We start from the raw sequence: 23,071 nt of genomic DNA, 5'->3' as shown, positions 1-23,071 counted from the left end.
CCAAAAAGAGGTGTGAATGTAAACTGGCTCAGCATCTAGAGAAAAGAGTATCGTGGTTTCTCAGAATACTTAAGACAGATGTATCATATGGTAAAGTAGATGTATCATACTGTCTGAAGAATATGAAAACAATAACCCAAACATTATGCCCAGTTGACATATGCCTACTTGAGTTCAAAGCAGTGCTCTATTTAGTAGGGAAGCAACTTTTGACCGATGAATAGATGAAGAAATTGTGGTCAATACGTACAAGGACATACTGCTCAGCTTTAAGAAGCACTGTAGCACTGTCGTTGTTTATCGACTTGCTCGAGCGGGAGGGATACTCTGGGTAGCTTGCCAGACTCTCCAAGAGGGCCGAAGGAATCGAACCCGGGTTGGCCGCGTGCAAGGCAAATGCCCTACCCGCTGTGCTATTGTTCCAGCTCTAAGGAAAGATGAAATAATTGCCGGTTTTGACAACATGGATGGAACTGGGGGCAGAGAGGCTATACTAAGTCGGCAGAAGAAAGACAAATCCTAGATGATCTTGCTCATATAAGAGATCTAAAGAAACCAAGCAAGGGACATTACCATTGAGTGGGTATAGAGTTTTCGTTCTGGACACAATGGTGGTGGTGATTGCACAAGGTTGTAAGTAGACTTAGTGCTACTGACTTGTTGTATCCTGAACTTGCTAAAATGGTCAATTTCATGCTACTTTACCATAATTTGTTTTTTTCTTTTTGTTTTTGTTTTTTTGCTTTTTGGGTCACTCCTGGCTCTGCACTCAGGAATTACCCCTGGCAGTGCTCAGGGGACCATATGGGATGCTGGGAATCTAACCTGGGTCGGCCGCGTGCAAGGCAAACGCCCTACCCGCTGTACTATCGCTCCAGTCCCCACTTTACCATAATTTTTCAAGTCTCGCAAATCAAAGCCAAGAGCACATAAAATGGATGATATATAAATTAGCTGTAGACTTTATAACTGGCATTAATTGTGCTTGCCAAGCAAAATCTGTAAGAATTTACTTCCTGTAGAAGAGTTCCAATCAAGTCACGTTCCTCTCTGAATTCTAAATTTCCCTACCAAGTCAACCTTTCACCTGACATTTTAGACCTGCTAGTTAGGCCGATTCAACCATGACTCCTACATTTAACCTTTCATTTGCTTTCCCAGAATAGTCTCTCATTCCTTTTCAACATACTGCTGCTTTATTTTCCTTAAATTCTTTTCTACCCCCTTGCCAGTCTGTAACAGACAAATTTTCATCCTTCAAAACTCACCTCTCCTTAATGTTTCTATTTTAGGGTTGTTTTTTTTAATCGATTGAATCACCGTGTGATAGTTACAAAGTTGTTCATGATTGAGTTTCAGTAGTTCTGTGTTTGAGCGCCCATCCCTTCACCAGTGTCCCCTTCCCTCCACCGATGTCCCCAGGTTCCCTCCCACCCCCCAGGGTGTCTCTATAGCAAACACTTCTTTTTTCCTTTCAGGCACTATGGCTTGCAGTACTGTGGCTTACCCTTACGGAAAGGGTACCATGCACATCACTTTCCTCCTTGCAGCACCCTGTTCTTGTCACTGTCACTCTCATAGTGGTCCCTTGTCTGTCCTAACTGCCCTGCCCCCACGGGGCCGAGCTTTCTACTAAGGCCCAGTCCATCTGGCCTCTGCTTCTGTTGTCTTTGGATGTTATTCTCCTATTGCATTTCTTCATATCTCACACACACGTGTGATCACTCCGTGTCTGTCCCTCTCTCTCTGGCCTCCTGGTGGTTTTGAACTCCTGGGCAGCTGTGCTTTCTCCTCACAGCGTAGACGTCTCTGTGCTGCCTTTCCTAAATGCTTATTGAGCCTTTTAAAACTGACCCTGTGCCGGGTTTGGGGCATTCAGTAATGAATAAGATTAATCCCTTAACTACAGGAATTAATGTGTTTGTTCAAAATGGACTAAATGCCAAACAATACCAGCAGACACTTATTAATACTTGATATTTGATAGCACTGTCACAGCACTGTCATCCCATTGTTCATTGATTTACTTGAATGAGCACCAGTAATGTCTCCATTGTGTGAGACTTGTTACTGTTTTTGGCATATCGAATATGCCACAGGTAGCTTGCCAGGCTCTGCCATTCGGGCGGGATACTGTCAGTAGCTTGCCGGGCTCTCCAAGAGGGACAGAGGAATCGAACCCAGGTCGGCTGAATGCAAGGCAGACGCCCCTCCCGCTGTGCTACCGCTCCAGTCTGATATTTTACCATATGTAATAATATTTATCCCAGTTTCTCTATTAAATTTCAAGCTTCCTGAAGGCAAAGTATCTTTCGACTGTCCTACAGAAGGGCTTAACAAAACTGTTTTTCTACTTGTGATCCCTTTTTGCCTGGAAAGTTTTATGCGACCCTTGGTATGTAGGTATGTAGGTTAGATATTCAAATCAAACATTATTTACTGGTAAATTAATCTTAATTTTATTTTAAATGTTTTTGTGTTCTTCAAATTCAGTTATCTAACCCTCTGTGGGGTCTTTATCCACAGCTCAATGGGCTGAGCATATGCTTTGCATTTTGAAGCCCTAATCTTGATCCCGACACTGCACATGATCCCCCAGTGCTACCAGGAGTGACCTCTGTCTGCCAGACCCAAGGCTCTGAGCACCACTGGGTGAAACCCCAAAACAAGAAAGAAGCAGTGGCTACACCCTATGAACCTTAATTCCTTGCACTAAACATGTATGATTAAAATATTTCTAATGTGGGGCTGGAGCGATAGTACAGCGGATAGGGCATTTGCCTTGCACTCGGCCGACCTGGGTTCGAGTCCCAGCATCCCATATGGTCCCCCGAGCACTGCCAGGGGTGATTCCTGAGTTCAGAGCCAGGAGTAACCCCTGTGCATTACCGTGTGTCACCCAAAAAGAAAAAGAAAATTTCTAATATGTACTAAATTGTTTTTATTAGATTTCTTAAATTGTAAGACAACTTAGAAATTTTAACCAAGATTTTCACTATTTATTTGGTCTTTTTTGGGTTTTTTTTTTTTTTGAGACGTAGATAACAGACAATAGCAAAAACCTTAAACCTGTGGTTCCTGTGTAGAAAATTCTAAATAGGGCTGGAGCGATAGTACAGTGGGCAGGGCATTTGCCTTGCATGTGGCTGACTGGGGTTCGATCCCCGGCATCCCATATGGTCCCCTGAGTACTGCCAGGAGTAATTCCTGAGCATTGCCAGGTTCAATCCAAAAGCCAAAAGATAAAAAGAAAAGAAAGGAAAAACTAAAAAATAAAAATACTAATTTCCGGGACTAACATAGAAACTGCTTTGTTCCTCAAGGTTAATTTGTAACACCTATTAAAAAGCTCTAATAGATAATTGCAAGTTGTCAGATACCGTACATCCATGTCCTGAAATTTTAATATTTCTAGGAAGAGATAAATAAAAATGGGAAAATGTTAATTTCATTTATGTGACTGTTCTTTCTAAAACTTTAAATTCTTAAAACATTTTGCAAAATGTTACCCTTACATTGTTTCACTCTTAACACTAATAGTTTAGCGGTTTATTCACTGCACCAAAGTTTTTGTTTTAATTATAATATAGAAAAACGGATCCTTTTAAACAATGTCCTTATGATTTAAATAATAATAAGACTTAGCTCTTTCATGTATAAATGAAATAAGAACTCCTTCCATTTTTGTAGAAGCAACCAAATACATCCATTTTTATTAAAATAATTTAAAATGGTGTTAACAAATATTAGACTTGAGTTGAATTTTATGAGCATTTACCAGAAGAGAAAAAAAATTGCTCCTCATCAAAAAAAATTTCATTAAAGAAAAACTATTTTTCTAAAGGGTTCCTTTTAGAAAATGAAAAAGGTACTTTTAGACTGGGAAAAATAATCCTAGTACATATTTGACATAGTAATTATATCCAAAATATACAATTTCATAACTTAATTGGGTCAGCAACCCAATTTAGAAATCACAAAAATATTTTATAGACACTTTTCAAAAAAATATGTAAGCAGGCGTAGGGGCGGGGGGGTGCCACATGTGGAATCAGAGAGGGGTGGGGAGGAGAATATGTACAAATAACTAATAAGAAGACACTGTACAAAATCATCAGGGACTTTCTAAGTTTTTGTGTGTAGAATAGTTTGTTCCTTTTTATTGATGCATAGTATTCCATAGTATCAGTATATTGTAATTTATTCATTCTTTCTCCCATTGATGAATATGTAAGTTATTTCTAATTTTAAAATACTGTGAATTCATTAGTATTCTGATTCATGTCGTTTATATATATGTGCACATATATTCATAGTCACATATTTGGGTTTTTTATCGACCCTTTTGAAATAGTATTAGGTTATATTTAACTTTAATAGATACTGCTGAACATTTTTCTAAAGATGCATGCTTATGTATATTCTAATGAACTGTGAGTTTCTCTTGCTTCATATCTGTTAATTCTTGTTAAATCTTGATATTGATGTATCTTTATAGCTAAGCTATACTTACTAGCTCATTGTGGCTTTGGTTTGCATTTGCCATGACTGTGTTGAGCATTTTCATATACTAATTGGACATTTACTGAATATGCAAATGAAAATCATCTGAGACTCTCATCGAAATTAGGACAATAGTTCCAATTTGAAAGACTGACTGTTAATGAGGATGTGGAACAACTGAAACTCAAGTTGCAGGTAAGAAGATAATAACTATACACACTTCAGAGAATTTCTTGCCAATGTTTTATAAACTTCAATGTAGTTCTGTATGATCCAGCAGTTCAGTTCCTAGGTATTGGTTTAAGAGAAATGAGAACATACACGTACACAAAGACTAACGCAAAATAGTCAGTGTACTTTAATTTATAACCTAAATTGTGAAAGACTTGCTCTTCGCACCTGTGTCCTCCCTGGAACATGTATCTCGCGTCCTAGTCTTGATGTCTCTTGCTTTTTCCATTCTGGAGAAACCTGTGTTCTCTCTTCAGCAGGTCCTTCCTCTCATCCTCCCCCCTTGCATCTTTATAAGTGAGTTTCAGTAAAAATGATTTTGCTTTACAAAAAAAATTAAAAAGCTGAGAAAATCTTCAAATGTCCACTGACTAAGTAAGTGGATAAACACATTTGGTTTGTTATATAATGAAAAGCAGTGCAGCACTAAAAAGGAGTGAGATACTGATATATCCAACAATGCTATGAATTGCAAGTATGCTGAGAGAAAGAAGTTATGCACAGAAGAAAGAAAAAACTGCTACATTGTCTGATCCCATTTACATGATTCCTAAGAATATCCCCCAAACTAATCTCTCCTGATAGAAGTCAGGAAGTGCGTCTGCACGGCTTGGTGGAGTGATGTGTTTGTTGAATGGAGATGGAAATGTCTTTATATCTTACATTGGGCAGTTAAATTACCAGGAAGAATTGGTCATAAAAGCAGAACTCATATGTTCTTTGCATTTTATTGTATGTATTCCTCAATTTTAAATTGTAGAAATAACTGAAAACAGTGATTTTGTGGGGCCGCAGCAGTAAGTACAGCGGGTCGGGCATTCCCCTTGCACACAGCCGGCCCGGGCTTGACCCAGGCAGATAGTCCCCTGAGCACAGCCAGGAGTGGTGCCTGAGTGCAGAGCCTGGAGTAACCTCTGAGCACCACTGGGTGTGGCACAGAAACACACAGAAGGAATAATAAAATATTTTAAAATGTAGAAATAATTGAATCTCACAAAAGAAGGCTCCAAAGAAACAAATCCTTTGTATTTCACCCTGACACTTATTAATCACTATTTCATATATATCCCTCATTTCCTAAGTTGGATTAGAATGCTATACTATGAAATTTATGTTGTGACTTTCCCAAGTTGAAAATACAACCACCCGAAATTTTTCAAGTAGTGTGACTTCGGTTGGATGTCTTAATTAATTTAAGGAGATAGAGCTACCCATGGCATATTCGATATGCCAAAAACTTAGTAACAAGTCTCACAATGGAGACATTACTGGTGCCCACTCGACAAATCAATGAACAATGGGATGACAGAGTTACAGTACAGAAGCAGTTAAATATGGGGCCCACCAATAGTATAGTGGTTGAGGCACCTGGTCTCAATCTCTGGCACCCCGTGACCTCCTGAGCACTCAACTACAAACTTGGAGCATCTTTGGGAGTGGCTCTGGATGCCCCAAAGCATCATGATGGTGGTGGTCCCTGGCACCACAGGGTCCAGGAACCCCCTCATCAGGGCTCTCAGATTGATCTCCTGTCCATTTGGCCAAGAGGCACCAAGAAAGACCCAGAGATCCTACACACACACACACACACACACACACACACACACACACACACACTGCACTAAGAAAGACCCAGAGATTCTACACTATTTGGAATCCACCACCCCACCACCACCACCACCAAAAGGAATATATCTGTATTTCTACTTTCCAGAACATCAAAAAGACTATGCCTTTTTCCTCTGACTTGGGACATCATGTTTTTTTCTACATACTTAGAGAAGAAAAAATTTTTGCTTTAAAAATGAATACCTGTACAATTTAATCATTTTCCTCAGTAAAATAATTTTACTCCTCTCTCTTAACGAAAAAATTTCTTAGTTAAAAATGTTTAGTTTTTCTGGCAGAGGAAAGCTTTCATCCATTCCCTCAAGCAAAATGTATAGTAAACCATTAGTAAGCTTTTTAAGTAAGCCATTGGTTTTTTTCTTGATGACTGTTATAGAACATATTGTGATGTGTAAGCTTTAATTTCCAACAAAGCACCAGCTGAAATGTACTTATATATACCCAGAATAAATAATAGCAGCAAGAAAGTATAATTTGCACACAAGATCATAATTTGGAAGCAACAATGCTCACTATTCTTAGAAGGATTTTGTGAAATGTTTGGTGTGCCTTTAAATTACCGTTAATTAGTTGGTCATTGATTATCTAGGCTATTGAGAAAGCAGTAGCATAAGTGATAAATTACAGGCCCCTTGGGAACAGGGACCATATTTTACTTGTATTCTGTGTTACCAAATACTGAAAGTGCATAGATCTGGATCAGAAACGACACAAACAATGTACTTTAAATCTCTTATTAAATCTAGAATTGTTTAATATATGTGTCTGATGTTTTTGTTCAGCTTTGAAGATGCTCTACTTGGATTGACAGAAAGAGCCACAGTGTTGCCCAGTTTTCCAGACTCTCCCTTTATTCCCCCTAGGTTAAAATTTCTGCCTCTCCAGCTACTGCAGAGTTTTATCAAGGAGCTGAACTGTGTGGTTTAACCTCTCCGTGGCTGGGGCTGCCAAGAAGTCTGTGCTGTTTAAGCTTTAGTCTTTAGGCTCAGCGGAGGAATAGAAGGTCTTACAACTTAACAAAACCTAAGTGTTATCTGTTTTCTTAACTTGGAAGTAGTTCAGGCAATTTTTCAAAAGCAATTTGAATAAGTTTTTAAAAGCAATTTCACTTTTAAAGTGAACTCTGAACATCTACTACTAAGAAAATAAAAGCCATATCATCTGCCCATAAATAGTTGTGGGTTTATTTTTTTATTTAAATATATTTACTGATATATTGATAACTTCAGACAATAATTATTAGCCTTCTTTGAATCATAAACCCCATTGAGAATCTAATCAATTTCCTTCCTTCCTTCCTTCCTTCCTTCCTTCCTTCCTTCCTTCCTTCCTTCCTTCCTTCCTTCCTTCCTTCCCTGTTTCTTTTCCTTCCTCCCTGCCTTCCTCCAAGTATTTTTTGATTACTGATTTTTTGGTTACTGTTTGTGCCACACATTGTCTATGCTTTGGACTTTCCTACTCCCACTCTTAAAATTTCTGCTTGCATGTATACAATTGACTTGAATACAGTTAAAGGGATTTTACTGAAGCCTTGACACCCTCTAAAGTCAAAAAACATCTTTAACACTTTGAGGCCATTGTATACCACCAGTGTGCTCACACTTCTCACACTTAGATGTCCCAATGGATTGCACATACCATACCATGGTTCACTTTTTTTGAGAGGGAAGCGAGGGAAGTTGGGTTTGGGGCCACATCTGGCAATGCTCAGGGGTTACTTCTGGCTCTGGACTCAGGGATCACTCCTGGCAGTGTTTGGGAGACCATGTGGGATGCTGGGGATCGAACCTTGGTTGCCCTAATATAATAAATTTAATCACTCAGTCATTGGCGGCAAAACATAGCAACAGAAATAGTTTTTGTTGACAAAATTTTATAATGCTCTTGGTTGGTACGGGCAACCGTACCAGTAAGAAGACAGAACTTACTGCACTGACGTAACTTCATGGTTAAGACTAGGTGGACATTCTTACGAGGCAGGATCTTAGTGGAGCTGACATAGAATATTGTCTGCTCACAGTTTACCTCGTGAGTTCGTGAGACACTTTCAAGTAAACGCATTCAAATCACTGGAAATGAGTGGGAGATAAGGAGTTTGGCATTTCCCATTCGGTCAGAATAGGGACCCTCTATACACAAAGGTGGGGCCCTTTTTGTGAGATAGAACAATCTTCACACACTTTCCTCTAAGGAAACTTTTTTGGATCATTTTTAGTGGGTTATTCTTAACAAGCAATACAAAACAAAATAAATTATTTAGGATCTGCCTTTGGGGCAGGCTTGTGTGGTGGTGGGAAAATTCAAAATTCAAAATTCAAAATTCCACCATTGTGGGAAGGTCTAATGGTGGTGTGAATGGTGTTGGAATATTGAATGTAATAAATTATTGTGGAAAACTTTATGAAAATAAAATTTAAATTAATGAAGTTGAGACCCTTTTACTGTATGTGAATAAAGTACTAGTTGCTCTGGAGAGGCTTCAAGGACTAGGTCTAAGCAGCCCAAATGCTTTTTAGTGGGGGAAAAAATAGACCACCAAAGTTTAAAATTATGTTTTGGGGGCCAGAGAGATAGTACAGTGGAAAGGGTGTTTGCCTTGTACCTGGTTGACATGGGTTTGATACCCAATATCCCTTATGATACCCCGAGCACTGTAAGTAATAATTCCTGAGTGCAGAGCCAGGAGTATCCCCTGAGCATCTCCAAGTATGGCACCAAAAACACTGTCACTATCACTATCATCCCATTGCTCATCGATTTGCTCGAGCGGACACCAGTAACGTCTCCATTATGAGACTTGTTACTGTTTTTGGCATATCTAATATGCCACAGGGAGCTTGCCAGGCTCTGCCGTGCAGGCAAGATACTCTCAGTAGCTTGCCGGGCTCTCCAAGAGGGGCAGAGGAATCGAACCCAGGTCGTCCGCCCTACCCGCTGTGCTGTCGCTCCAGCCCACCAAAAAGACAAAAATAAATAAAATTATGATATGCTGACTGCATTTTACTATATAAGACTTCTTTGCCATGCTAATTGAAAAAATCTATTATGCACCATTGCTCATCGAGCTAATATATTTTAATATATGATTCAAGATTATACAACTATTATGACTTGAGTGAGGAACTTGTCACTGTGGCCGCAAGTCCAAAATGACTTACTTGTTCTCTGTCAGTGCTCAGCTCATGCAGAAGAGATCTGAACTCGAGATTCTTTATCCACAGAGCTTGCAATCTCTCCACTTGAATAGACTCTGAAGAGCCTTATTTTAATAAAACAAACTTCACTTTTGAGCCTTCTGGGTTTCTAGTTTTGTTTTCTCATATGATAAATTGTAATATCAGATAGTTCATTGAAACACACACCCAAAATATAGGTAAATAAAACTTTTTTTTACCTTGACAGCCTCTAAGTTCTATCATTTTTCAAATTAGAAGACTAATTATACATAGGATTTTCATGTGGATTCAATGAGAAGATGTATATCCATCTCTAAAAAGTAATTTTTTGGATCATACCTGGTAGTGCTGAGGGCTTACTCTGTACTCAGGGGTCACTCCTGATGGTGTTCAGGGGACCATATAGGATGCTAGGGATGAAACCTAGTTCTCTGAATGCAAGACAAGATCCTTACTGTCTCGCTGACCCTCTATAAGCTTTAATTTAGCAATTTGACATGCTTAGGTAAGGATGAACTCATGTGGCAAGATCAGTTCAATGATATATAGATACTCCATGAGAGATGATATATAGATACTCCATTAAGTGAAATTACTATTTTGTTCTGAGTCGTAAAGATATTTTACCAGTGTTTTACCAATGAAATATCTCTGTTATACTAGTTTCATCATTGAAACATCCACCTAGAAATGCTACTAGGATTTGTACACTACATTTGTCACTCGGACATGTCCTGAATTTTATATTGCTTTTGAGAATCCATTCTGGTATGTTAGAAATCTGAATCTTGGTAGAGAAAAGTTGGATTCCAGAACAAACTCTGAAATGCTTGATGAGTAAAGCATCTTTTCACTAAGTCAGTGCTTTGCGTATAATCAGTGCTTCTTGTGTCTTTGTGGAATGTTCATAATGTATTCTTTCAGAGTCTGTATTAATGATTTTTATCCAAATATGATGTTCAAAATGGTTTCCAATAATCAACTCTAAGCTGTTGGGTAAATTTACTTTTTAATTCTCAGCAGGAAAAAAATGTCATCTTTTTCATGTTCTTATGGGCTCCGGCAAAATCAAACAAGTTTAACAAGTATCTAATATACAGTTTCCGAGAACTTATTTAATAGTAGAAGCCAAACATAATTTAACTATTTAAAAAATTGGAGGAAAGTGGTATATCCTATATCCATAACTATGAATTAAGGCCAATGTGAAAAAAAGGGCACAGAAACTCAGGCTCACTTTTCTTTAATCAAGAAGCAGGATTAGGTTCCTTTTGCTAGACCATTGCTATGTAAAACCTTAGAGAATGTTCTGTGCTCATATATTTTATAGCTAGGGTATTTTCAGCCAAACTATTCATATAGCCATTAAACATCTCATTGAATAACCTAATCAAATGAGAGATGTCTGTTTTTCATTAGAATGCATTCTTGATCCATAGAATTCTTTTATAGAAATATTTTTGATCTGTTTTATGTTTAGCATAAATATAATTATTCACAAGCTGCAAGAATGAGACTAGACTTATTTGGCTCCATTAGGATTCACTAAGGGTAACACATTCCCTTACATGGCCTTCCAGGCACCCCCAGGTATAGTCCTGGGGGCCCATGAGCATCTCTGGACTATGGCCCTGGAGGCTCTTGAGCACCACTGGGGTGGCCCTGCTGCCTCCCACCCCCTCCCCTGCACCTCAGGACTCCAGCGCCATGTGCTTGGACCACTGAACTGCTTCCTGTGCTAAGTACTGCAGGGTTGGGCTCTGCTTAGAAGTCCCTCCCTGTGCCTGAAAGAAAAATTTTTTGTTTTAGTGTTCCGCTGAAAGTTTTGACATGGCACACAAATCTTCTTTATTTATTTTTGTTTGGGGGCCACACCGAGCAAGGTACTCAGGGATCTCTACTGGCAGTGCTCAGGGGAACCACACACTGCCTGGAACCGACCCAGGTGTCCTGCATCCAGAGCAGAGCTGAGCCCAGGTCAGTCTGCCACAAGAAGAGCACTCTACCCACTTCACGATCACTCCGCATCCGAACATCTTACCATTTTTAAGATAAACTTAGGGTACTTTAGTATGTAAACTTATCACTGTCAGATGTGATTGAACTGTGAATCATACTTTTTCTAGATCAAAGAACTTGTACTCTGAAGAGAGATGCATGTGAATTTGCAGATTAATTACATTCTTTGAGCTCTTTGTTGCGAGTACTTGACAGGTAGTCAATCAAGAAGACTGATGGATCGTGGAATTGTTGTAATGATAAATACATACAAGATGAGTACATTAGTGCCTACACAGTGCTGAATCAATAGGCATAGACAATCCTGGGGAGCTCATACCCTCCTCACAAAATCTCATCAACAATGCTTGTGCCAAAGACGATCAGGTGTTTGAGGCAAAATCAACTCTGAGTGAAGATGAAAGAAAAGTAAATGGACTAGTGTGAGGAAGATTAACATGCTGTCTCCTGGTAGAAAGTGAGAATCAGTCAGTAGAGGGGATCCTGCACGGTTACTCTGCGATGTTAATTAAGCTAGAATGGTGGTGATGATTGATATTAGCAATGCAGAGAGCCTTGATGGTATAAGATCTTGAAGGCTTAGATTTCTACACAGCAAATATTTGTTGACTTTTTTGATCACATGATTAATGACATGTGATCACACGTCATTACACAGAATGGATTAATCAAGTATTCTGAGAGCTAATCTAGCAGAGGGAACAGCATATAAATACTCAATTATGACATGCTTGCTTTTTTTTTGCCACAGGATGCACACACACACACACACACACATACACGCACACACACCACACACACACACAAAAAAAAAATTGGAGCAAAGGAAAAGTTGTGACTACCTCTAGAGAGGGATAAATGTTCTCTAGTTGCAAGACTGAATCTTCAAAGGACAAGTTAGAAACTTAGGGAAGGGGAAGATGCTTTGGAGAATTTCTGTTTGCTATTTGTGACTGAGGAGACACTGAAAGTAATCTGCAAAATTAGGAACACAAAAAAAAATACAATCTAAAAGGCCAGTAAAACAATATTATTCATTATATACATATATATACAGATATATATCCTGCACAACAGAGCCTGGCAAGCTACCCGTGGCGTACTCAATATGCCAAAAATACGATGGTCCTCATTTCCCTGATCCTGAAAGAGCCCCCAGTACACCATGGGGCTACACTGGCACTCGACAGGGACAAATGGAGATGTTACTGGTGCCCGCTCGAGCAAATCAATGAAGAATGGGATGACAGGATACATATATATAATTATATATATGCATGTATAATTATATATATCCTTTTACCCATGGCTTTTTTTTTTTTCATGCAGTACCAGGGGTCAAGCCAAACCCTCACATACGTGTTTCTCCCACTAGCTTCTTTCCCAGCTCTTTAGCTTCTAGAGTTTTAAATGTTTACTCACTCGGTCAAATTTCTTAGATTAGGAACTTGCCCCTGAACATAAAATTATGAAGTTTATATGTAACAAGAAAGATTCCATCTGCCCTCTCATGATCCTGAGGGTCACAGCCGACCTTCAGATTCTCATTTTAGAAGGTGAAAGACCTTGAGGTCAGAAGAGCTAATGAGATAACACGCACTTGTTATCAATAAAAAACATTCTGAAAAGATAGATCCGTCTTTTTCCTTTAGAACTGGAGATCCATTTTAACATGACCCACATGGGGTGGGGGGGGTGATTGTTGGTTTAATTGTTGTTTTATAGTATTATTTTCCAATGAAATCAGTTTTTTTCAGTGGAGGGGGGAGTTTGTGTGGTTTTCATTTCACAGGTTGGTTGTTTTCTTGTTTTTGTGTTTTTTGTTGTTTTTACTGTCCTCCCCAACTGTTTTTGAGTATTAATCACCCATAAAATAGAAGCTGCTCCATGTCTCTGTGAATCTTCCAGTATTTCAAGATCATGGGATCACTGATTTGTGAGGCGCAGTAAAAGTATGTCATCTGAGAAGAACCAGAGCAGGGGCCTGAGATAACGCTGCTATGTAGACTCTGGCCAGGGCAGACTTGGTCTTCCGGGACTGTCCGTGTTTGGTCAATGAAGCTAAGGCAGAAAGTGCCTGGACAAACTTCACTTTAAAGGCACTGAAGGACACGCTGAAGGGAAGCTTTTTCAGCGCAGAGCATGCCAGAAGGGGCAGACATACATGGCACCAGGCGGACAGCAAGCCCGAGAAAAGCAGTTGCTGTGGTGTTTGTAACCAGTGGCAGGAATGAACGGTCATTGATTTGATCAAGTGTATAAAAACTTGAGCTAAATCAGTGGCATACTAAATCAAAAAATGATGTCTGCGAGCATAGTCTCAAAAACAAAACTTCCCCTCACTCTGTGATTGATCGCTGAATTGGGATTCCATACCTTTGAAGGCAGACGTAATGAAAGGAGTAGGCTTCAATTTTTAAACAATTTTGGTAGATTCTAAAACACCCAATTGTGTAATTTATACTGCCGTGTTTCCGTGGCTTTCTTAATCAAAAGAGATCACTTTAAACACTTTCTTGGCTGCATATTCACTAAGAAAAACTTATTTTGTGATCTTTTAAAAGAAATTAGTGAACTTACTTTAAAAGATAAAAGAGGAGAGAAAGGAGATCATTACAAAACAGATATCCCCATGCCTATTTGAACTGTACCCATGTGATTGTATATTATCTCTTCACTAACTATGGACATAAATCTTACATTTTAAACTCACATATATATGAGTATACATCCTTGTTAAATGATTGCAAGCTACCATTCAGATTTGGAGTTCCACGACATTTGGCATAAACCATAGAACCTATGGTAAATGACTTCAAAGAAGAGATTGTCTAGAAGTACTTATTAGGAACCTAAACTAGATGAGGAAAAGCCCCCCGGCTCCCACAAAGAATGTCCAGAAGGAATTAATACAACAGGCTAATGATAACCAAAGGGTTCAAAAGAAGCATAATGATATATATGTAATGATATATAATGATCACCACCCGTGGTCCCTTCATTGGCCTTTTGAAAGCAGACCAGCTTTAAGCTTTTCCACTGGAGAAATTTAAAAAGAGGAAAATATTATCAAATATGTTCAGTTTGCTTTCTCCCCTGACCTATGTTTCTATAACATACATACATGAACATTCATGAAACCTTTGCTTCCCTTAATCATGAGGAAAGAATTATGAGGAAAGAAAATTGGTGTTTTCAGACTCTAAAGGTCACATCAGGATAGCCTGTTGGTCCAACATTGCTTTTTTTAAATTTTTCACATTGAGACTTTGCAAAGCATGAACATAGACCCAGATAAGGCCGTTGTAAACAGGAATTCATAATTGTGCTGTTGAAAGTCCTGTCTTACATATGAAAAGGGTTACAGGAGCCAGGTCATTGCAAGTGCTGGAGTCACACATTCTAGCTCTGAGTGGAATATTCTAGAGTCACTTTCAACGTGTGCCCCCTTGACTCCCCTTTGGGGTTTCTTACCTCCAGGAGGTATGTAGAAATAGTTGAGCTGGGCTTCATGCACCAGTGTGCCCTTAAACTTGGCTTCACTTTCTGCCGACGGGTGGCTGGTGAGCGGCTGGTAGGCAGGTGTCGCAGGCTGAACAAAAGCTTGGAGCATGGTCAGTCTCCAGATTCGCACTAGCAGGTGAATTTTCAAAATAAGTAGATACCCAGTTCATGAGCTTTTCTCCTTTTTCTCCTTCACGCCCCCAAGACCTGGAAATTACTATCACAGCAGCCTCTCTATGGCATACACGTTTGCATGGCCTTAGCTACATCGATGCAGTTTTTGGTTTAAGTTTTCAAAACCTAAACGCGTAATTTGGCTCCAACCTCGTCTCTTTCTCCTTGCTGGCTTTCCGCACTGCCTCCAGCCGGACGGGCCCCTCTCCCCGGGCTCCAGGGAAACCTTGGATTGAAATGTGCCGTGACTGGCTCTTGTCAGCCCATCAGCTCGTCACCTTGCCAGGGCATGATGGCCTCTGGGTTTTATACACCAGCACAAGTGGCTCTGAGACAGCCTCTTGGGGAGGGAGGGATTGGTCTGTCTTGAGGCTGGTAGACCTTGGCCCTTAGAGACAGAAAGCTTCAGTGGAATGTGCACTTTCACGTACCTCGCTGCTCCTTTCTCGCTGGAATGTGGCCTTGGTAGCAAAGCTATTTTTAGGAGGAAAAAAACCCCTGCAGGCCAGTTTTATATTTTGTCTTGCCAATTACTTTTTTTAAAATTTTATTTTAATGAATCACCATGCGATACAGTTACAGATTCACGAACTTCTGTGATTACTTTTCATCAGACGGGACTGTCGTAAGGGACTGTCGCAACGTGTCCCCTCCCTCCTCACCCCTCAGCCTTTGGCTATTTAAATATTAGGTTCTAGCTCAAAAGTGACTGGGCTGCAGAAGAGCCATTTGTAAATGATGCTTTTGTTGTTCTTGTTGTTCGTTTGTTTGTTTGGGGTCACACCCAGAAGTGCTCAGGGCTGACTCCTGGCTCTGCACTCAGGGATCATTCCGGGCAGGCCTGGGGGGCTGGGGGAAGGACCCTTGTCAGCACGACCCTGCTGTACTATCTCTCCAGCCCGAAGGATCCCGTTTTAACCCTTAACTCCTGTCACTTTAAAGATAAATGAATGGCCAGGTCCTAAAGAAACCTTCCCAGTGGCTCAATAAAATCAACTAGAAGTGCAGGCTTCTTCTGAGTTCTTCGTTGCCATCTGAAAGATGTTTTCTTAGCGTTTCCCTTCTTCAAATCCGCACCATCACTGTCTCATGGTAATGACTTTGTCAAACTGCTTTTCTATTTGTGTCAACAGTTTCCTTGGCACCCTGCCCTTAGGAAGCCTGGTTCCTTATGTCAAATGCCACCAATGTGTAGCATCCCCCAAAATGACACCCACAATATTTCTACTGATAAGTTCGACTGACAAGACACAAATGCCTAGGTTTTCCGTTGCCATTAGGGCGGGAATTTCTCAGTAATGCTCTTTTGCTCCCCTGCTCCTCCTGCCTTTCTCCTTTGATTACTTTTGGAAAACAGCAGTGAAGGAAGTTTTTTACTGTAACCATCAGGCTGCTTCTTTTGGAATGAAGAGGAGAGCCACCAGAGCATGCAGATGTATGCGGATTTATCACACGGTTGAAAGTCAGGGACCTAATCTGCTTTGACTTACACAAACACAGGTGGTGCCCTACACTTGGAGGACTCTGTATTGGCCACCGGGGTTGGGTCTGGAAACCACCTTGAGTCCAAATGTCCAAGATGCGCATGTCATGATCTCAGAGGAAAGAATTTCTTTCAGATATAAAGGTTCTCCTGCACATAGTCTTCTGAACTGAGATGCTCTCTTTTGCCAAGAGTGTCAGTATATTAAACAAGAGAAGGCCCCGTTGAGTTCCTAAAAGGGTAGATCAGTCCTGTGCAGTCCGGAGGCTTTTTATGCTTTTCCCTCTTTGTGTGAGGGTAGGGAAAATAGAAATTCCTGGCACACTAACTACACAAAAGATTAACCACCTTTTGATACGTTGGTAACTCAAGTAGGTAGAGTTTCTTTTTAAGATCCCTACTTAATGCCCTGCCGCAGAGGCAGGGTGGGGTGGTGGGGGTTGGGGTGAGGGTGGTGGGAGGGATACTGGAAACATTGGTGGGGGAGAATGGGCACTGGTGGAGGGATGTAAACCAAATGCAAACATGAAAGTTCATAAGTTTGTAACTATACCTCACAGTGATTCATTAATAAAAAAGAGAGAGAGAGAGAGAGAGAGAGAGAGAGAGAGAAATAGTATATCTCCCAAAACAGAAAAAATAATGATAAAAAATAAAATAAAATTCAGGTTGTTCCACTCCAAAGTCCTCTGAAGTCCCTCTGAAAAAAATAAAATTTAAGTTAGATTCATTATAATTGGTTCTTCCTAGGAGAAACAGGAGAATCCTGCATAGTTAACTTGGGAAATTAATGTTTCTAATAAGCAAGATTTTAAATAATTTTCCTGATCTGTTCATCTTTTGATAAAATTCTATAATAAAAAAAGATTGTTTCTTGTAAAAAAAAAAAAATCCCTACTTAAAATAATGGGGCTGGATTGATAGCACAGTAGGTAAGGCATTTGCCTTGCACGCAGCCAACCCGGGTTTGATTCCTCCATCCCTCTCGGAGAGCCTGGCAAGCTACCGAGAGTATCCCGCCCGCACGGCAGAGCCCGGCAAGCTCCATATGGCGTATTCGATATGCCAAAGACAGTAAGTCTCATATGGAGACATTAATGGTGCCCGCTTGAGCAAATTGATGGATAGGATGACAGTGACAGTGCAGTGCTACTTAAAATAATATGGAAATAATACCTTTTGATACCTGCATTTATGCTGAAAAAAAGCAGAAATCCCACCACCCAGAACACTAGGTGAATGGGAAAAACAAGTAGGAGTTAAAATATTACAGCCGTTTTGATGGCCAAATAATACCCAGGTAATTAGATGATTTGAGAGTCCAAACTTTAAAATATTTTTCTTGGAAAATATATTTTGTCGGTTTTCAATGCTTTATTATAACGTTGCAACTCAAGGAAGATATAAAATTTTTAATTTTATTAAAAAGCTGTGACTTGGGGCTGGAGTGATAGCATAGCAGGTAGGGCGTTTGCCTTGCATGCGGCCGACCCGGGTTCAAATCCCAGCATCCCATATGGTCCCCTGAGCACCGCCAGGGGTGATTCCTGAGTGCATGAGCCAGGAGTGACCCCTGTGCATTGCTGGGTGTGACCCAAAAAGCAAAAAAATAATAATAATAAATTAAAAAGATAAAATAAAAAATAAAAAGCTGTGACTCACAAGTCATCGGTGGTTGAGTTCTGGCCATGTGACGTTTAGCACTGGTGCGTCCCCTGCACAGCTTCCTCACCTGGTTCCCCCGGCGCCCTCCACACCCCAGCTGCCGCCGCGGCCCCTGCCCGTCCCAGGCTCTGGTTACTGTACTTCCGGTCTCACGTTTTCAGAGTAGCTGACTCTGGGCTTTGGACACCTAGTTACAGCCCTCCCCCATGTTACCCAGGGCAATTTCTGAAATGTGTATATCGTAAATGCGTCTTTTGCATGATTAATATCACCAGCTCCTCAACTAGACCTTTATAAATGTATTTTGAAACATTAGCCTTTTACTCTCAAAATGAGGTAGGTTGGACATGTTACTAAATTATTTGAAAATTATTAAACAAATAAGTAGCAGCTATAATATACCACGTTTTTCTTTCATTACTAATTGATTAAGTCACACTCTACCTAATCTTTGAGCAGTAGTAAATTTTCTCTACAGGCATTTTGAAGTCAGAGATTTATTATTGAATTTTATTTTTGCCAGCAGTCTATTCTAATGTATGACTTACAAGACCAATCTTTTAGTTAGCGTATTCCTGGAAGGTGGAAAAGAGAGAAGTTTCTAGGCTTACCTTGTATATTGTTTCTGAGTAATTAAAAATAAAGATGGAGGGGCTGGAGCGATAGCACAGCAGGTAGGGCATTTGCCACAGCCAACCCGGGTTCGATTCCCAGCATGCCATATGGTCCCCCAGCACCGCCAGGAGTAATTCCTGTGCATCACCTGGTGTGACCCGAAAAGCAAAAAATAAATAAATAAAGATGGAGTATGTGTGTTTTAAATGTGCAGTGAAGCATAGAAATAGTAATACTTTGAGGCTTGGGGTTTTTCAAAGTCAAGAATTCAGTTTTTTTCAGTCTGTATTTGCTCCTTTAAGTGTTCAGGTACTATATTTTTTAGAACATCATACTTTAGTGAGGAGAGAGAGAGAGAGAGAGAGAGAGAGAGAGAGAGAGAGAGAGAGAGAGAGAGAGTGTGTGTGTGTGTGTGTGTGTACGCATAAGACTTTCTCTTTGAACTTAAGCCCAATGGTAGATTTCCAAGCACTAACTAATGATTGGTTCTGTTTGGTAAGTTTGTGTTCTCCTTTAAGAAAGAAAGGAAATTTTTTCCATCTAGTAGTTGTGAAGATGCTCATAATTGATGTGGTTCTTTGTTTCTTTTTGCAGTGTCCATTTACGGAATTTGGTTTTATGATAAGGAAGAATGCCAAAGAATTGCAGAGCTTATGAAAAAGTGAGTGTTGTAGGTTAACTGTTTGCAAAGCCTGGCCCTTCCGATTGTATTCTGTGTTTGTGTGAGTGTACTATAGCCACTTGGTTTCATGGCCACTCCTGGCAGTGTTCAGGGCAACTCCCAGCTTGGTGCCCAGGGGTCACTCCCAGCAGTGTCGGGGAGACAGTGTGGCTCCGGGGATCCAGCCCTGGCCTCCTGCACGCAGACCATGTGCTCTAGCCATAGCTCCCCGGCCTCCACTGTGTCTTTAATGTGTGTGCCTTACTACAGCTCTTTTCACAGTGGTTGGGAAAAGACTTACAGTACTTAAGAGCTGAGAATAGACACAAGTAGCAACTTCGTACGTTTGAGCACAAAATGTACTTTGTACATTTGCGAAAACCTGAGTTAATAATAGCTTAATTAATAATTGGTAGATGACCTCCCTCTCTCCCTCCATCTTTCCTTCTCTCTAGGGAGAGCTTAGGTAAGATTTATCATGTAGGGCCAGAGACATATACAGGGCGCTGGGTGCTTGCTCTGCCCATGCCAACCCTGGCTCACCCCACAGCATCACACGTGATCCTCTGGGCACTGCCAGGAGTGAGCCCTGAGCACAGAGCCTGGAGTGAGCCCTGCGCCAAGCTGGCTATGCCCCCAAACCCTCCACCTCAAGAAAAAGGTTTATCATGTAGAATGGTTTAATGTATTTTTTTTTCTGCATCTACAATATGAATTTTTTCAGGTGGTACTTTTCCTTAATATTTTCCTCATTTGTAAATCAGCAGGGTTATTCGGCTTTGGGTTCCCTCCCCCCCCTTTTGAAGGTATTTCTACCAGAAAAAGGAATATTTACTACAATTTGGAAAAGATGCTCCCAATTATCTAAGAATTTTGAGCCTTTCTGCTTGTTTGGTTTCTCTGATGGGGTGTGGGAAGGGCTTTGGGGCCAGGCCACACCCAGGAGCCCTCCCTGCTGGCTCTGTGCTCCGGGCCTTGGGGCATCCTGTGTGACGGCAGGGAACCAGCCCGTGCCAGTTGCGTGCCGGGCAAGTGCCTTTCTTCCTTCACTGCCTCTCTGGCCTGTCCTGAACACTTTTAACACATCCCCATGACTACAGGAGCCCAGAATTGTTCTTGTCTGCCACAAATGCCGGGTCCTTAATATCTGTATTTTCAGTTCACAGGGCTTAGTCCCGGCTCTGCACCCAGGAACCACTCCTGGCAGGGATTGAGGGGGCACCTTAAGGGGCACCAGAGATCGATCGAGCCAGAGTAGGCCACGTGCCAAGTAAACACCCTACCCAGAGCTGCACTACCTCTCCAGCCCTGTATTTCCCATTTCTTTGGGGAAATCTGAGTTAATAATGGCTTAGTAACCAGCAGATGACCTCTCCCCCTCCCTCCATCTTCCCTCCTCCTCTCCCTCTCTCCTCTCCTTCCCTTCCCCATCTTTTTTCTAACTAGTCTCTTTTTCCTTTCATCTCATGGTACCTGGTGATTTGTCACATTGGACATTTTGGAGAAGCTCCAATTACAGTCTGCCTCCCCCTCTTGGCTTCCCTGATTGCTTTGAAAGGAGGGCCCAGGTAAGCTGGCCCTCGCTGTGATTGGTCAGCTCTTTGGTCAGTTCTCCCGCCCCCCAGGGCCGCTCCCTGTGAGGCAGTTACTCCCCTGCTATTCATGGGGATGGTTTAGAGCTTCGACCAGCTTGAGTTTCCTACACACACTGGCTCGGCCCGTGGCTGGACTCTGTTGAGCCCAGCGTAGTCACTGCTGCCCTTCTCAATTCCACAAAGCAGCTTCGTGGGCAAAAGAACTTTTTAACAATTTTATTTTTATTTGTAGTCAATATTTATTGAATGTTTCATGTGTGTCAGGGACTATACCAGTCACTACACAAGGCCCTTTAATCTCTACTGAATTCACATCTTATTTAGTTACCCCAAAACCCATGAAGAAAAAGACAGACATGCATTCCATAAAGAAACTGAGACTCGGAATGCTGCCAGGGCATCCAGGTTCACAGTTGATAGGGATAGAGCTGGAATTCAAACCCAAGCTATCCAATTCCATAATCGGGCTCAAAACAAAATTTATATTGTCTAGAACGCATAACTCTATGTTCTCAGAATGACCCTAAGCGAAATAAAAACAGTGGCTGTGCAGCATTATAAAAAAAAAAAATGCAAACTTTGAATTTAGATATGGGTAAAACTCTATTACTTTATGTACCCATAGTTTAAATTCCCAGATCTATAGAACTATTTTTACGATTTTAAATCCTGCAGCAGTGGGCCGACTAAGAAGTGACACAACCATAACCTCCCATGCCCCCCCCCTCGGCCTCTTCCCACACACATACGCACTCAGGAACCCTGAGGAACAAGCACTTTTTAAAAATAAGTTGATTTCTGAAAATCGAGCTGGTGATAGATAACTAATTTTAAGTAACTGGCTCCAGTCGCAGATGGTGATTAAGTGTGTTCAAACTCGTATTTACCAACTAACAACTAGTTCCTAGAACAGTCATCGTATTGTAAAGTGTACAATGGATAATAATAGCATGATTTCATATAGATTAAAAAATACCCTCCAGCTCAGGCAAGAGGCCATGTTAAAATTGTAAGCATTCTGCAGTAATTGCTTAACAGCTGGGGCAGAAAATTGATTGTTGACGAGCAGTGAGCAGCTGATGTGTGTGCAGCTCCAGCCCTTCCTCCGTGAGGAGGGGAAAAAGAATCAGTGAATTCTCTAATCATTCTTACCCATAAGCTTCCTGGCAATTATAGAAGAATTTGAAATAAAAGTCAAAGCTCTTAAAGGGAAAAAAAAAGTATTTTTCTTTAGGTCACTAGGCAGTATTTAGAAGAAATGTGGCTTCCGTCTTGTATTGTTCACAGGGCAGCAAAAGGCAGGGAGGGCAGAGATGGGACAGCAGGCAGGGCACCTGCCATGCGCGAGTCCAACACAGCTCCCCAGCTCCAAATATTGTCACCAAGCACCACCAGGAGTGACCCCTGAGCACAGAAACAAGTGGAGCACAGGTGTCCCAGGCCCCCCAAAACTCTGTCATTGCTATGGAGTTTGTGGGGGCTTTTGTTGGGGTGGGGGGCAGGATCCTCTCTTCTAGAATGGAGCCTTCATTTTGTTCCTAAATGCCCAGAGAACTTCAGAGCTTGGGTTGTTGGAATCACCTTGGCTGTGACTTCACATCCCTTCGGAATGAATCTCAGCCCGCCACCATGCGCTTGACTCAGTTTACATTTAACTTGAGTTTCCTTTAAGTCGACGAGTCCTTCCAAAGGTTGTAAATGAGGCATCGGCAGCTTTTTCTGAGACAGACGAGATAGGGATTGCGTTAGGTGTGCGGGACCTGACTGCTCAGTGCTGGTGTGGCTGCGGTGAAGGTGACACAGATGAATGGAACGT

At 41.0% G+C, this 23,071-nt stretch overlaps 1 protein-coding gene across 3 annotated transcripts in view; it reads left to right on the top strand.

Annotated features, from left to right (window-relative positions):
- Nucleotides 1-23,071, top strand: part of DCP1B (decapping mRNA 1B) — a 68,510-nt gene that overhangs the window by 22,220 nt on the left and 23,219 nt on the right. For all 3 annotated transcript variants that reach the window (XM_055142635.1, XM_055142634.1, XM_055142633.1), the window contains exon 4: nt 19,594-19,660. In XM_055142635.1, coding sequence (XP_054998610.1) covers nt 19,594-19,660 — 67 coding nt within the window. The remainder of the gene's footprint in view (nt 1-19,593; nt 19,661-23,071) is intronic.

This window comes from Sorex araneus, chromosome 6 (genome assembly GCF_027595985.1).
Source record: "Sorex araneus isolate mSorAra2 chromosome 6, mSorAra2.pri, whole genome shotgun sequence".
Classification (NCBI taxonomy): Eukaryota; Metazoa; Chordata; class Mammalia; order Eulipotyphla; family Soricidae; genus Sorex; species Sorex araneus.
This window is presented reverse-complemented; position numbering and strand designations above follow the sequence as displayed.